Genomic DNA, 17,876 nt, shown 5'->3' on the forward strand with positions numbered 1-17,876 from the left:
ATACAATGATTTATGTAAACGACACATGATTCGGAAATTGTGGATGCGGAAATCCAAGAGGTTGAACCATGTAAACTTCATCTTCTAGAAAACCATGAAGAAAGGCATTTTGAATATCAATTTGCTGTAAGCACCAACAGAAGAGATGACAATGGCGAGAATTGTGCGAAAGCTAATGGGTTCCGCAACGAGGCTAAAAGTTTCTGAAAAATCCAGCCCTAATTGTTGATAGCTAGCCTTTGACAATAAGACGGGCTTTGTAGCGCTCAATCGAGCTATTAGCCCGATGTTTGATGTGAAATACCAACAACATTTTTGTTTTTAGAGGTAAAGCTAGCCGTCCACACTATGGGAGTATCTGGAGAGTGGTTTTATGCCTTCTCTCCAAGACTCAAGAGCCTTATTGCCTCCTTCACATTATTCACATCTATTTCCCTTCTTTCTTTTTGTTATATTTTGCTCCATTCTGAACATGCAAGGCTGCTAGATAAAATTTGCGAAACCATTGGTGCACTTCATTTCTAGCGGACAAAGTTTTACCCTAAATTAAATTTTTTATTTTAAGAAAAAAAAAAATATTTAATTTATTAAATTGATATGTGTCATTATAGTATCTAATTGTCACGTTGTCTATTAAAAATAAAGTAAAATCATATATTCTAAGGGCATATTTATGTTTAACATAATGGATGAAAAAAAATTTCTCCAAACTTAATTTGGAGGAAAATTTTGTCAATTTGTAGTAGGCAATAGAAATAAGGAACTTGGAAAGTAGAGGCCATGATCGTAATCTCCAATTTTTATTTTCTTCCTCTCACCAGAATAAGTAATGTTATAGATCACATTTTTATCTCAATTTGTTAATGGGGTACCACTAATTAACTTTCCTTTTTTTTGTTATTTTTGTCTCAATTTGGAAGAAAATTTTGTTCATTTGTAATACCGATTGATTGTGCCAAATTAGCAAGGTGTGATAAAACTGAAATAAAAGTGTGGTGTATAACATTACTTTTTTTTTGTAATTTTAAAAAATAAAAATAAAACTATTATTGGTTTGTAAACTGTCATATATATGAACACCAATCATTTGGGGGGGGGGGGGGGGGGGGAGAGAAATTTTATTTTATAGGAATGAACCAAAAATTCTATATTTAATATTTCATATTCATGATTAAACTTATAGATCCCATAATATACATAGACCTGGTTATAATAGCCGTTGGGGTACACAGTAGACGTACACTAGGACCATTGAGCAGCTCATTAGGGGCTGTCCTTTATGATTGAGAATTTCATGCATTTGTAATTTGCAATGGGTGACAGAATGAATCGCACCATCTCAATGTAGGGAAAAAGAAATTAAAAAAAAAAAAACAAAAAACAAAAAACAAAATTAAGGTCAAATGGTATATATGGTTGATTTACCCACCATCGACGAGTTTCGTGTTTTGGGGTGGTCGACCTTCTTAAAAGAGAAATTATTCTTTTTTTTGTCACAAGTCTTCTCCTATTGTTTTATTTTTCAAAATTATCATTGAATTTGTAGTCTTCTTATGTGAGTTTTATACACAACTCCCACATATTCAATAGTAATTTTGAAAAACAGAAAAATAAAAAAGAACATACAAATTGGGTTGGCAATGAAATAATGTGAAAGTGCTTTAGGCTTTAATACCCAAGAGCACATCTTACGCGTATGTTATATATAGATAACATGTAGAGTTTGTAATATTAGTAACTATACCTTTTTCTTTTTCTTTTTTTTTCTAAGCTAGTCGATAATATTTGATCTACATCTAATCTATATAATAGATAATATTTGAACTAGTCCAAGAACTATAATACAAAGTAAACTCGATCTTAGACTATGACATAAATATTATCTCCTTCTAGTGCTTTGATCTTTATCTCTAACGGGCAAGACTACCCTTAAAATATGGTTTGTTTGTTTTTTTTTTTCTACGCTTTTCTATATTAATAATGTCGTTTGTTTCCAGCTGATCATTACAAACAAATGGTTGAGATTTAGCGAATTGTAGACACATGCAATTTTTGCCTATTTAAATCCCAGGTGTGTTTGCTGGTTCTTGCCCCGCACCAAAGTTGCCTTTTTTCATTTTCATTTCTTGTAAGTAGAGACTAGAGAGAGATATGGACCTCTTCCTTGTGTATCTACTGTTGAAAATAATTTTGGATAGTGCACAAATTCTCATTGATATAAAATCATTGCAATCTAAAAATTAACAATAAAATAAATAAAATACAAGAGATGAAAAGTAGAGTATGGAAAGATCTCACAATGTGCTATAGAATCACGCAAGAGCGTTGTCCTTAAAGATTGATTCGTGCCTCCCGGAGTGTATAACTCGGTGCGATCGGATCCTTTGACACGCAACCTCCCAGGATTAGACTATAGCGTCTACCTCCGTTAAGGACGCACTTCCAATAACGAAGACTAGTAGAACAACCCTTTGATCTTCTTAAAAAAAAAACCGCAAAGAGAAAATAGAAATTGAATAGAATAGAATTCTATGCAATTGATATTCTAAAATAGGACAAAACTCTTTTATAAAGAAAATGAGTTTGCCTTTCTTTCTTTCTTGTTGCAAGCTCACTCTACCATGGGATTGTGGATGTTTTCTTTTCTTTTTATAATGTCCAAATGGTCATAACACCAAAAACGGTAAAACATTTGTTAATAACAAAATGGTCAAACTACAATAAAACTTGTTAAAGACTAACGGTCAAAACGGTAAAAATCAATTAAAACTAATTTTTATTTAATAACTCATAACCAAGTAATAAATACAAACGGTCATAAAAGTTATATCTCATAACCAAGTAATAAGCACTAACGGTCATAAAAGTTATATCTTATAACCAAGTAATAAATACAAACGGTTATGAATCAAAATGGTTAAAGATGATTTTTATTTCTCATAAAAACCTTTAAGAAGATATTATCAAATGATAAAACATTTCCAAATGACTTAAAATGAATGTTTGTAACAAATATTACAACATCTACTTCAGCTTGTAATCCTCAGCATTTCTCTTTCTTTCTTGATCTTCTGCATTTACAGAGACAAACTCATTTCCCCCAAGCTTCCACCAGGGAGAAAAGGATGGCCTTTCATAGGTGAAACTTTGGAATATGCCAAGGCCAGCAAAAGGGGCAATCCAGAGAAATTCGTAGCTGACAGAATGAGCAACTACTCACCAGACGTGTTCAGAACCTCCTTGCTTGGAGAGAAGTTTGCTGTCTTTTGTGGTGCTTCTGGGAACAAATTCTTGTTTTCAAGTGATCAGAACAAGCATCTCACCACATGGTTGCCGCGCTCATTGGATCGAATTTTTCTTTTCCCCACCGATGCTGAACATTCTACCAAAGCAGAGGCAGCCAAAATGCGTGCCATTCGCCCTGATTTTCTCAAACCAGAAGCTCTGCAACGTTACATACCCATCATGGATTCCATGTCAAAACAACACTTGGAAACAGATTGGTCAACCCCTTGTAAAGGATTGAAGCTTTTCCCACTCTCAAAGAAGTACACCTTTGCATTGGCTTGCCGGCTGTTTATGAACATCCAAGACAACGAGCAAGTAACCAGATTTGCAAATCCCTTCAATCTTGTTACTGCCGGCCTCGTATCCATTCCAGTAAATCTTCCGGGTACAACTTTCAATCGAGCCGTTAAATGAGGCAAAGTCGTTCGTGAGGAGCTTTTGGGCATCATTAGAAAGCGAAAAATGGAGCTGTCAGAGAATATAGGGTCTACACATGAAGACCTGTTGACTCGCATGATCCTTATAAGGGATGAGAATGGCAGAGGAATGGAGGAGAAGGAGATCGCTCTTAGGATTATAGGTTTCTTCATCACTAGCTACGATACGGTAAGTTCTGCCATTACAGTTGTCCTAAATTATCTGGCAGAGCTTCCTCAAGTATATGCCGAGGTTTTAAGAGGTACATTTTATTAGCGGAAACTTCACTTTAGACCATGAACTACCTAGCATTTTGAGAAGACTTCCAAAATTCAAAAATTCTCAATTTACACTTCTGCACTTTCAATTTTAATCAATTTACTCTTCTGTTAGTTTTAACCGTTAACTTTTAACAGAAATGCCTAAAAAAAACAAATTACCCTTTGGTTTTCTTTTCTTTTTTCTTTTTTTTCTTTTTTTTTTAAAATTTGAAATAAGGGTAAATTTTAAATTTTATAAAAAAGTCAGAGATATAAACATCATTTTATCACTTTTAACATTTAGAGGGGTAAATTGATTGAAATTGAAAGTTCAGGTTGTAAATTAAGAGTTTTTGAATTTTGGAAGGTCTTCTCAAAACGCGTGGTAATTATCTTCACTTATTTTAAAAGTTTTAGCAAATAAAAAATTATAATTTTAATCATTTAATTCAGGATTATGTTAAAAAAGTGTTAAATATATTAACCACTTGTTATCTTTAACCTCAAAAAGGGATAAGAGATGATCCACAAATGTGTAATCATTATCACTTGCTATCTTTGTAGCCACTCTGTTAACAACCACATTGTAAATCCTTAAAAGTATTGTCGTGTGGTGGCTTGCTTTCCACAAGTCAAGTGTGGCCCCATTCTTGTTGATTTTTGTTGTCTCATTTTTATTTTTTCTTTAGCTTCTTTGTAGAAGCTTTGAAAGAACAACACCTTTAATTATTGAAGACAACCATTCGGTCCTTCAATGAAGAAGATTGGCTTTGTAAGAGATTTGATACACCCGTTTTGCTTCATTTGTTTCACTTGTATTCTCTCAGTTTTGGAGTACGGAAAGGCCAAGGAATTAAGAGAAGTTTTCTCTTTCTTTATTTCTTTTTTGCGCGATAGTGAGAATTGGGTGAACCTGATCTTTTGGATTTAAGTAGTTTTCTTTGTAATACTCTTTATAAATGATAGTTAATTTCATCTAGATCATCTTCGCCTATAGATGTAAGCTCGTTAAGCCAAACTACATAAATTTTGGTATCTTGTGTGATTGTATTATTTATTATTTTGTGATATTTGAATTATTTTGTCGCAACAAGTATCGATGATACAAACCACTGAATGTGGTACAAGAGTAGAAACAATTTCATAGACTTTTGTGTGTTTTTTTAGGCTCAAATCTGCTCTCAACAAGTGACACTCAACATATAGAATATTTAAGTGAAACTGAATGTGAATTACGGAGATAAAGTTCAAACTCAAGACCTTTATTTTAATACCATGTTACACTACAACTTATCCTACATAAAGATAAAAAATTGTAAATTTAATCATTTAATTTATATTTTAATAACCACATCAAACACAATAAAACATATTTTTGAATTTGATACGAAAGTGGTTTGTTTGGTTGACACACAACAATTGCAGATTGCGAAGTCCAAAGGTGAAGATGAATTGTTGAATTGGGAAGACATTCAGAAGATGAAGTATTCTTGGAATGTGGCATGCGAAGCAATGAGGTTAGCATCTCCTGCTCAAGGAGGATTCAGAGAGGTCACAGCTGACTTTAGTTATGCGGGTGTTACAATTCCAAAGGGATGGAAGGTATGTAACAATTATGCAAATACAAGCTAACAGGGACGGAATCAGGATTTCTCATGAATGAGGCTACTGCCCCCGCCGCCTGGTTCCGTCTCTTGAAGCTGAACTAGAACCGGCTTGAGATTTACTTTTGTGAATCCATTTTCTTGCAGACATATTGGACTGTAAATTCAACACACAAAAATCCAGAATATTTCCCTGAACCAGAGAAGTTCGATCCTTCAAGATTTGAAGGGAGGGGGCCTGCACCGTACACTTTTGTACCATTTGGAGGAGGACCTCGAATGTGCCCTGGAAAGGAGTACGCACGATTGGAAATTCTCACATTCATGCATAATGTGGTGACCAAATTCAAATTGGAGAAAGTAAATCCGAATGAAAAGTTTATATACAATCCATCACCTATTCCAGAGAATGGTCTTCTGGTTCACCTACACCCTCTCAATAATTAGTGTCAAGAGTTGATGTAATAAACCTTATGCCAGCAGCTGTCTATCGACAATCAGAAAAATATCAACAACTGAATGGTTTGTATTTTCCACACTTCCTCCTTCTGTGGTTTTTGTTTTTGTTTTTGTTTTTGTTTTTTTTTTTTGTTTTCTTGCGTGGGTTTACACCAAATACAAAGGTAAGAAAATAATGATACAATCTATACGATTTGCTGTAGCCATAGGAGTGATTACTGATTTGGCAAGAGCCATATTACTTCGATCTTTTGAGTAAATCCACAATGTACTTCCTCTATGTGAGAAATAAATGGTTAGAGACAGAGTTTCGACCCCAAGAAAGAAATTGAAATAGCTAAGGTCCTTTATTGTAAAGTCAGTATTAAGTAACTTGATGAGTGACTCAATGGCCATAGGATACGAATCGGTCATGATAATGTCGTCAACATAAATAAGGAAATAGATAATTGAGGATCCTTGGCAAAAAATTAATAAAGAGGAATATGCTTTGGAGCCAATAAAACAGAGTGTATAGAGACAAGTGCTAAGTCGGGAAAACCATGCTCGACATTTGTTTAAGGCCATACAATGATTTATGTAGACAACACACATGATTCGGAAATTGTGGATGAGGAAATCTAGAGGTTGAACCATGAAACTTCCTCTTCTAGAAAACCATAAAGAAAGGCATTTTGAATATCAATTTGACGTAAACACCAACTAGAAGAGATGACAATGGAGAGAATTGATCGAACGGTAGTGGGTTTGACAACGAGGCTAAAAGTTTCTGAACAATCCAGGCCTTGTTGTTGATGATAGCCTTTCAACAACAAAGTAGACTATGTAACGCTCAATCGAGGTTTTAGCATGATGTTTGATGCGGGATACCCATTTACAGCCACCAACATTTTTGTTTTTAGGGATAAAACTATAGTCAACTCCTAGCCATGTTTCTCCAAGACAAGAGGTTAGGGTTTTCTCCCTAACTTAGCCGAGAGGAGCTTATAGGCATTGGATGTGTTGTGACAAATGCAAATTCCAAGATCACCAAAGAAGTAGAAAAAGTGCAGAATAAAAAAAATAACACAACCACACAAGACACCAAGATTTAAGTGGTTCGGCTTAACAAGCCTACATCCACTGGCGGAGACGATCCAGGAAAAATTCATTAACAAAATAGTGGAATACAAAGAGTAGTACAAACAAAACCACTCAAACCCAAAAGCCCCAATATACCCCAATCTCACTCAAAAGAGAATTAAACACAAAAGAGAAAATATTCTCTAAATTTCTCTAAGCTTTTCAGCATTCCAAATGTGAGATCCAAATGAAGAAAAATAGTGTATCTTCTTCTCTCTACAGCACAACACAGGTCTCTCTCTCTCGGCAACTTCAGCTCTTCTTTCTCTCAATTTTCTCAACTAAAAGTTGCTGCCTCTGTTCTTGACCGAATGGCTTCAACATTTAACAACAAAGCCATTTTGTCAAAGCTTCTAGAAGAAGCGTAATAAAGAAGGGACAAAATGGACGTGTGAGAGAGAGAAGCTTAAGTCAAAAGGTATGGGTGTAAAAGTGACCATAATTGTTTGGGGCCCACGGTGAGGTTGAAGAGGAAATGAAAGTCACCTCTTCTAACAAATCTCCACCTTGACTTGAATTTCATCAAGTCTTTAACTCAAATCTCCTCAAGACGTCTCCTCCAACACCCCTAAGGGTAATTACAAACTACAAACACCAATCAAGCCCAAGCAATGCTTGAGCTTGAGGATTGGAAGTGGCTTAGTCAACATGTCTGCTGGATTTTCCGCCGTACCAATTTTCTTCACTATGATATCACCTTGTGTCACGACCTCCCAAAGAAAATGATATCTGACATCAATGTGTTTGGTCCTTTCATGATACATTTGATTTTTGGTCAAATGTATTGCGCTATGGCTATCACAAAATACAACAGTCTCATCCTGCTGCAAACCCAGATCACTAACCAAACCTCTGAGCCAAATTGCTTCTGTCACTGCCTCTAGTGCTGCCATATACTCTGACTCCATAGTGGACAAAGCAACCGTCGACTATAAAGTCGCTTTCCAACTAATGGCACACCCCGAGAGAGTGAAAACAAAACTTGTTAGAGATCTTCTTTTATCCAAATCACCAGCATAATCTGAATCAACATAACCAGTGACACTGGAACTGATACCACTACCTCTATCATAGACTTGACCAACATCTGTAGTGCCCCGTAAATAACGGAGTATCCATTTCACTGCCTACCAGTGAACCTTGCCCGGATTCGCCATGTAGCGACTAACAACACTGACTGCCTGTGAAATATCTGGACGAGTGCACACTATAGCATACATGATGCTTCCAACTACACTAGAGTAAGGAACACGTGACATGAATTGCTTCTCCTCCTCACTCTGTGACGCTGACGCTGCTGAGAGTCTAAAATGAGCTGCAAGTGGAGTACTCACTGGTTTAGAATAATGCATACCAAAACGTTCAAGTACTTTCTCAATGTACTTTTTCTGTGACAAGTACAACTTTCCTGCTTTTCTATCCCTGTGAATCTCCATACCAAGGATTTTCTTCACAGCACCCAAATCCCTCATTTCAAACTCATCACTCAACATAGATTTCAATCTTTTAATCTCGAACATGCTTTCAGCAGTAATAAGCATGTCATCCACATAGAGTAACAAATAAACAAAAGAACCATCTAACAATTGCCTGTAATACACACAGCTGTCATAACTACTTCTTGTGTAACCATGTCCGATCATAAATCTATCAAAGCGCTTGTACCACTGTCTTGGAGATTGTTTTAAACCATACAACGACCTCCTCAACTGACAAACATGATCTTCTTTATCTTCAGCAATGAACCCTTCTAGCTGATGCATGTAAATGGTTTCCTCAAGCTCACCATGCAAAAATGCAGTTTTCACATCAAGTTGCTCAAGTTCCAAATCATTTAGAGCAACCATGGCAAGTAAAACACGAATAGAACTATGTCTCACAACAGGAGAGAAAACTTCATTGAAGTTCATACCTTCTCTCTAACTATAGCCCTTTGCTACCAAACGTGCCTTGAACCTTGCATCTTCAACACCTGGGATTCCTTCCTTTTTCTTGAAGATTCATTTGCAACCAACAGTTTTATCGCCTTTAGGCAATTTCACCAATTTCCATGTTTGGTTCTTATGAAGAGACTCAATTTCCTCATTCATGGCAATAACCCATTGAGCAGACTCACTACTTGTGACAACTGCTGAGTAAGTGGAAGGCTCCTGGACTGCAGTGTCCTCTGCCACAGTAAGTGCATATGCTACCAAATCTGCATAGCCATATTTCTGAGGTGGCCTAATCTGCCTCATCTGTCTACCAGCTGCAATACTGGTCTCTTGCTCTTCTTGTGGATCATCATCATCAGAACAGGAATCATGAACATCTGTAACAGGCTGATCTTGAGTGTTATCTCACACCCTTTGTGAAGCCTCCACCTGAAGCTCCACCTCTTTGCTAAAACCCTACTCCTTTCCTGCATAAACAATAGACTCCTTTCTCGGGTGAAGCATAGCAGATTCATCAAATACAACATCTCTACTAACTATAAACTTAGGTGATTTAGGATCAAAACACCACAATCTATATCCTTTCACCCCATCCGCATAGCCTAGAAATATACATTTCTTTGACCTAGGCTCAAGCTTACCATCATTCACATGACAAAAAGCAAGACAACCAAAAGTTTTTAAAAATGAATAATTAGTAGGAGTACCAAACCGTACCTCATAAGGAGTTTTACAATCAATGGCTGTTGATGGAGAACGGTTGACCAAATAGCAAGCAATATTGATTGCCTCAGCCCAAAAATCTCTAGACAACCCGGCATTTGAAAGTAAGCAACATGCTTTCTCCAAGAGAGTCCTGTTCATCCGCTCAGCAACCCCATTTTGCTGTGGAGTATGACTAGTTGTGCGATGTCTAGCGATGCCTTCATCCTTGTAGAATTTATTAAATTCACCACCACAAAATTCCATGCCGTTGTCTGTTCTGAGTCGCTTGATTTTCTTCCCAGTCTGATTCTTAATTAATGTCTTCCATTGCTTGAAAGTGACAAACACATCACTTTTCTTCTTCAAAAAATATACCCAGACTTTTCTCGAATAATCATCCATAAATGTAACAAAGTATCGAGCACCACCCTTTAATGGAACCTGAGAGGGACCCCATAGATCTAAATGGATATAATCCAATGTACCATTTGTTCTGTGGATGCCTGTACTAAACTTGACTCTGCACTATTTCCCGAACACACAATGCTCACAAAAGTCAAAAGATCCTATTTTCTGGTCACAAAGCAAACCCCGTTTGCTTAGGATTGTCATACCCCTTTCACTCATATGACCCAACCGCATATGCCATAACTGGGTAGTGTCTGAATTTGGATCATCTGAAGAAGACACAGCAGCTAAACCTGTTACCGTACTTCTCTGAAGAAAGTAGAGGCCATCAACCTTGTTACCTTTCATTATAACCAATGAGCCTTTGCTAACCCAAATGACTCCACCTTCACCAGAATACTTGCATCCATGGGAGTCCAAAGTGCCCAATGAAATAAGATTTTTCTTCAAATCTGGTATATGTCAAACATTCGTCAAAGTCCTCACATTCCCATCATGCATCCTAATTCTAATTGTACCACTACCAACAATCTTGCAGGCGACATTATTTCCCATCAAGACTGAACCACCATTGACTAAATCATAGGTAGTAAACCAATCCCTTTTATGGGACATATAAAATGTACAAGCAGTATCAAGAACCCACTTGTCATTAGAACGATCATTAGAAACGGTAACTGCAAGGACAAGGTCTGAACCCTTAGAATTTCCTTCGACAACACCAGCCACAGAAGAGGAACTTTGCTTGTCACCTTTCTCTTTATTTTTCAACTTCAGACACTCGGATTTATAATGCCCATACTTTTTACAGTAGTAACACTTTACTTTCTTCTTTGACCTGGACTGCGATCGACCTCTTGATTTACCTTTACCCGAATCCCTCTCATTAGATCGACCTCTAAAATTAGAAGAATTTTCTGAACCACCCTTAACAAATAAACCCTCTGCCTGATTATCACTACCTCTACTATTCAATCTTGTCCTCAACTCCATAGAATTCAAAGCAGATTTAATATCAGCTAAGGAGATAATATCTCTACCGTACAACATTGAATTAACAAAATTATCAAAGGCATCCGGTAGTGAACATAACAAAAGAGTGGAAAAAGTGCAGAATAAAAAAAATAACACAACCACACAAGACATCAAGATTTAAGTGGTTCGGCTTAACAAGCCTACATCCACTGGCGGAGACGATCACGGAGAAATTCACTAACAAAAGAGTGGAGTACAAAGAGTAGTACAAACAAAATCACTCAAACCCAAAAGCCCCAATGCACCCCAATCTCACTCAAAAGAGAATTAAATACAAAAGAGAAAATATTCTTTAAATTTCTCTAAGCTTTTCAGCATTCCAAATGTGAGATCAAAATGAAGAAAAATAGTGTATCTTCTTCTCTCTACAGCACAACACAGGTCTCTCTCTCAGCAACTTCAGCTCTTCTTTCTCTCAATTTTCGACAAAATGGACGTGTGAGAAAGAGAAGCTTAAGTCAAAAGGTATGGGTGTAAAAGTGACCATAATTGTTTGGGGCCCACGGTGAGGTTGAAGAGGAAATGAAAGTCACCTCTTCTAAAAGGATGCACACAACATTGAGTATAACATTGAGTATTCTTGTGAGCCTACTCTCTTGGTTATCTTCGGTCATTGAGGAAAAGATTCCAAAGCTTTGGAAATCCTAGAGATAGCTGTATAATGAGAGAAAGAAGAAGGAAAAGATTTTGTCTAGCCAAGGAGTAGCCATTTTCTAAGAGTGCTTTTCTTGTCTTTTACTCTCCATGGCATGATCTTTCCATATTCTCTTGAAGTCGATTGTTGGGATGATTCCACTGTGCATATGATGTACAAGATCCCAACACACACCTTGATGGGGAGAAAATCTCCCATAGTGAGCCCCATTCTTTTTATACTTATTTACAATATGCTGTCATCTATTCATTGAATAACATGTGTCCACTTTTGTTGGATCTTTGAATAAAATGAGGAAAGAAGGAGAAGGGGTTTTCTCTGGATTTGTTTTCTCTTTACACATGTCTCTCTCTCCCGCACATCTCTCACTCTCTCACATTTCTCTCTCTCTCTGTCGACCTTCACTCCCTCTAATTTCTCACATACCTCACACAACACACTAATTTATGGATAACTAGAGGTGGATTTTCATTATCTTTCTTATCCAAAAATAAATATGCTAACATAAGTATCAGAGAATCTTCGACTTCAACCGAAGACCCTTTGACATTTTTTTTGTTTTACAGAAACCTCATTATCGTATGGAAGTCCCTTCTTGGCTATCAAGAATATCGCTAGGCAATAAATGTTTGGACCTGAAAATGCTCCAACACACATGATATTTTTCAGTTAACCAATAGTGCCTATATATGCAGAGCCCTTCCACTTCTCATTAGTTTGCTACAAAGTATGGTCTTCGTTATTTGAAGAATACAATTGATGATGGACTTCTGTATTCCAAATTATCATTGAGGATGTTGTTTAAGGAACTTGGTGTTGCTCTGGCCTATGCCCATGTTTGCCTCTAATCCTTCTATATTAAAGGAATCCTCAACCTTTGTCAAACCATGTTACTGTTGATAATTATGCAGCAGTACTCTTTGGAGTTTAAGTCACATGCATTTTAAGCATATATCAATTCAATATAATTAATAAGAGAAATTAATTGCCCCCAATTTAAAAGAAAATTTTGTTATTTCACCATCATCAAAGTAGCTTTTGAAATTTGCTTATAAGAAAGGCAGCAATTGGGCCAGTTAGGCTGATGCTTCCAAGTACATCACCATATTTGTTTGAGCTTGAAGCAATGTATTGTCTTCCATTGTATGATATGATATGATGGGTCAATTAATGGTATTCCCTTATCTTAAAGAGCCGTGACAAGATTAATAGCTATAAAAAAAGGTAGCTAGCTAGTTGTTGCACCATCGTGTTATGTCGCACTCATGCATTTTGATGGAGACATGCACGCTTGCCGGCCTCCTCCACATTATTCACATCTATTTTCCTTCTTTCTTTTTGGTTATATTTGGCTACAATATTCTCAACATGGCTGCTCGATTAAATTTGCCAAAATATTAGTGCACTTCATTTGTAATTGTCAAAGTTTTACTCTAAACTATGTTTTTTTTAAAAAAAAAAAAAAAAAAAAATGCAATTGCTTAATTTATTAAATTGATATTTGTTTTTAATTATAACATATAATTGTCACATATTCTATTAAAAATGCATGTGACGGTGAGAATCACATACTTTAAGGACATATGTTAGTTTAAAAAAAGAAATAAAAAAAAATCTCTAACCTATTTTGAAGAAAATTTTTATCCAACTATGAAGAACTTGCATAGTAGAGGGTAGGATCATAATCTTTGCCGGTTGTTCTTTTCTTTTCTCTCTCACCGGAATGAGTAATGTTATACATACACTACACTTTTATATATCTCACTTGATGTGGTGCAATGAATCAACTCTTGAAATTTTTTTTATATGTTTTTAACAATGGATAATTGAAAAGCTTATTGACAATATCACTTCAACAAAATAAGATAAAACTGTAATTTTTAATTTTTCTCATAGGAATTATGTCTTCTTTTTGTAAATTTTCAAAAAAGTCCTAAGTTTGTAAACTGTCATGTATAAATAATAAATAGGAGTAACTTAACTTTAGACTCCTGAATTATCACGTAATTTGACAAGTCCTCCAACTTCAAAACCTCTCAATTTGAATCCCTCTCTCAGATTTAACCGTTAACTTCTAACGGAAATACCTAAAAAGACTAAAATATTCCTGATTTTCGTTTTATTTATTTTCATTTGGAATTAAGGATAAATTTGAAATTTTATATAAAAAAAAAAAAAAAAAGTTATGGGTATAAACGTCATTATCTCATTTTTAACGTTTTAAATCTGATGGAAGGGGTTCAAATTGACTGTAATTAAAAATTTGTATGTTTAAATTGAAAAATTTTAAAGTTTGAGGAGCTCATCAAACAACGTAATAATATATGGGTCTAAAATAAAATTAACCTTAATAAATATGACAAGAACCCTTGTACGGAAAAGATTTGGGCATTTCTCACCTACACGTTAACTTGAGGGCTAAAACTCTGAGATATGTATGATTGTAGCTTTGTCACCGACAAGATTTTGACATTTGTCACCGACAAGATTTTGACATTTGTCACTATTTGAACGGCAACACAGTAGTATCACGTGACCGTTGCGATATGTGGATAAGTCATAGTTGTTCTATTCTCTTTGTTTCTGCACTCACTGTTATAATCTCTTCTTTCTCCTTTTTCCCTTAATATTTCTCTCCACTATCCTTTGTTTTCCATAAAAATAAATAACAAGAAAATCTCATACTATTAATCTATGTACCCTTTTCAACATACGACTATTAATAATGTATCCATTCCGCCATCTCAATTATTTGACACACTCTCTTTTAATTAAGTTTTCATGTACCGAGTAGATTGTATCGGACTTATTATCGTGTTATCCTACCTTCTTGTTTTTTGTGTTTTATTTAGCAGTGCCTAATTAAAATCAATTTCACACTTCACATGCCTATGTAGCTAGATTATCATACCAAAAGTCACCGTCCTGTTTTTGAAGACAATCTCAAATATATGTAATTTTCTGTGTGTAAATTAAAAAAAAAAAAACAAGAACATTTCCATTACAAATGAAAAAATAATACAAAAATTATTGAAAGACAATCGGTTATTTACCTGACATCCTTAGGAATGTGCTAACGATAATATGAAATTTAGTGTAATGTCGTTGCTAGGATTACAAGGAACCTTCTTTTCTTTCCATGAAATTAGTTTTTTGTCCCTGGCTCACAATTATTATTATATATATATATATATATATATATATCTTTTTCGAAAAGATTTTGCAATATATGTTGCCTCAAGATTCAATGGACAGAATCAGAACAAGACACAAACGTGAAAGAGACATGCACTTTCGTATGTTAATCATGAAAAATATGAATGGGTGTGGGTGGATTCGTAGCCACATGCATGTAATCATGTATCTTCTACACATTCAAAGCTGATATTGGGATAAAAATCGTGGTTCTGTTTTTTAAAAATTAATTAATAAACAACTTAAATATAAAATATAATATTTTTTTTCAAATAAAAAAAAATCTCATTATCAAACCGAACAAGTCTTGTATGTATATATAACTGATGTAGGGAAAGTCATTGCCGACAAACTTTTTTGGCAGTATTATGTTAGGAATGAATCACTATAAGAATATATTCAACTAAAAAAAAAAAAATAAGTATATATAGTCATGAATAAAAGAATAAATAATTAATTGGCTTGTAGCTCCATCTGTGCTTTATAGCAAATTTAATAATTTTAAAGATTTAGTATTAACTATATATTATTTAAAATTAAATAAAGAGAAATATTCAATAATAAATTTTATACAAGGTAATGACATTAAGTCCACAAACATACTATATTATTCTATAAAAATTAATTAGCAAATATGAACTTATAAATATCCTTCATAATGTTACGATAATGATTTAGTTAGGATTGGGCACCGACCTCTTCGGATCGGTACTCAACTCATACTGGCGACTGAACCAACAATCATACGTTAGATCTCATTTGATAAGGATATAGATTTACAACAATTAGTTGTCTAATTTAAATAGTTATTGTGAAAGAGTTCATGTACGACTCATCTGTTCAAATAAATTTTAGGTTGCTCCACAACCCTTGGATAGACAAGTCTCATATGGGCTCAAAAAACTCTAAAAGAAAGGTGTTGTCAGTGAACCTTCCTTTCGTAAAGCTTAAATTAATAAGAAAGAGTAAATATAATCATTTAATCTATACTTTAACAATTTCCCTTTCTGTGGGCTTAAACTTCGACCATTATAGCACCACTTTATCCCAAAAGCTTAAATTAATAGGAAATAGTAAATTTAATAATTTAGTTAATACTTTAACATATAGTACCTACATACATAATACTATGTAGAGAATTAGGGACATAAATTTCCTTCAATTCCTCCAACAAAGTCTATAAATTTGTCATATATTCTTGAATTAGTTAGAAGTACATAATTTTTTAATTAATATATTATAGGCACATGATTTTTTTTTTTAAGAGAAAAAAAAAAAACTATAAGGAAAACATGTATTCTCACCCAAAAATGAAAAATGCCTCTTCGACTCCCATGCTCATAACTACACATACTCAATGACGATAAAAATTATTATTAGATTTTGAATGGATATATAATCATTAAATTTTAGATTTAATGGTAATTTTCACGACTACATCAAGTAGAGGAACAAGATTTGATATATATATATATATATATATATATATATATAAAAACCTCCATCTCAACCAGGAAGAAATTTGTATCCGAGAATTAAAGGAGGAAATGAAAAGAAATGGGCGTCCTGATGAACCATGTGCTATAGATATGGGAAGCCCACGAGTGTCGGTCGAAGACACAGCTGGAGAGATATGATTGATGAGTACTGTGTCCATGGCGGCCTTTAAAATCTGCCACTTTTATCAACTTCAGATGCCATTCAACTGAGCCAAAATTAAATCTTTTTTTTTTTTTTTTTTTGTTGCCAAGTGATTTCGATAAAGTAGTTGGCAAATTTGCACCACTCGTTACGATAATGGCAGGAGATGGGTTGAAATCCAAACCCCAATCATTGGGTGAGAGAAACTTTATACTATATTTAATATTTAATATTCATATTCATTAAGCTTATAGATCGTATAAATATACATAAATTAACCTGGTTTATAGTCGTTGGAATTTTCCACAGTAGACACTAGGACCCAATGGACTTCATTATTTTTTTCTCTCTAAGAATTCAAAAGGGTCGACACAAGGATGGCCGGGGCTGTGTTTTGGTTAGTTAAGAGGATTGAGATCTCCTAATGAGTGATATCCAAAATCAATCACCCCATTTCAATGTACGAAAGAAAGAGAGAAAAAAAAAAATGGTTAGATTCCGCTGCACTTTAGTATGTTTTAAGAATAGTTGGCCACCTACAGAATATTAAGAGTGGTCAGTTTACTTAAAAATAGATTTAAGGTGGCTTAACAACCACGAAAACATGATTTTTGTTTTGTTTTGTTTTTTTTTTTTTTTTCAGTTTTTTTGTATATTGCTGATGTGGCTTTGGTTTTATGTGTTTATTACAAACGAATGGTTGAGATTGAGTGAGTTGTAGACACTTGCAAGTCTTAAGCAAAGTTTGATATTTGGGCAGTGATTGGCATGCACGCCCGTGCAAATTTTTTTTTTTAAAAAAAAAAAAAATTGCGCACGCCGCATGCTGTTTTCATTTACCCTTGACATTTAGGCAAAATATAAAGTTCTCTTCTGGTTAGCTAGCTCAATTACAAATTTTTGTTTTTCATAAGAATAAATTAATTTAATTATTTAATCAATACTCTAACACTCACCCTCATATATGTGTTAAAACTCTTTTTTAATAAGTAAAATTCAACACGTGAAATATTTAATTTGGTAAATTGATGGAATTAAGGTTCGATCTATAAATATTTGGCTCTAATACTAAGATAAATCACAATTTATCTCAACAACTTAAATTGATAGGAAAAAATGAATTTAATTATTTAATAAATACTTTAAAATTTAA

General features: G+C 34.5%; 1 protein-coding gene and 1 pseudogene across 1 annotated transcript; both read left to right on the forward strand.

The window, feature by feature from the left end:
- Positions 1-94: 94 nt before the first annotated feature.
- LOC148583558 (beta-amyrin 28-monooxygenase pseudogene) lies at positions 95-3,702 on the forward strand (annotated as a pseudogene).
- A 1,677-nt stretch (positions 3,703-5,379) lies between these two features.
- LOC132190751 (beta-amyrin 6-beta-monooxygenase-like) lies at positions 5,380-6,071 on the forward strand. The gene is made up of 2 exons (XM_088510592.1): positions 5,380-5,567; positions 5,717-6,071. The coding sequence occupies exons 1-2, from the start codon at positions 5,445-5,447 to the stop codon at positions 6,014-6,016; spliced, it is 423 nt and encodes a 140-aa protein (XP_088366718.1). The 5' UTR covers positions 5,380-5,444; the 3' UTR covers positions 6,017-6,071.
- The last annotated feature ends 11,805 nt before the right edge of the window (positions 6,072-17,876 follow it).

The sequence above is a fragment of the Corylus avellana genome, chromosome 9, assembly GCF_965113065.1.
Source record: "Corylus avellana chromosome 9, dhCorAvel1.hap1.2, whole genome shotgun sequence".
Taxonomy (NCBI): Eukaryota; Viridiplantae; Streptophyta; class Magnoliopsida; order Fagales; family Betulaceae; genus Corylus; species Corylus avellana.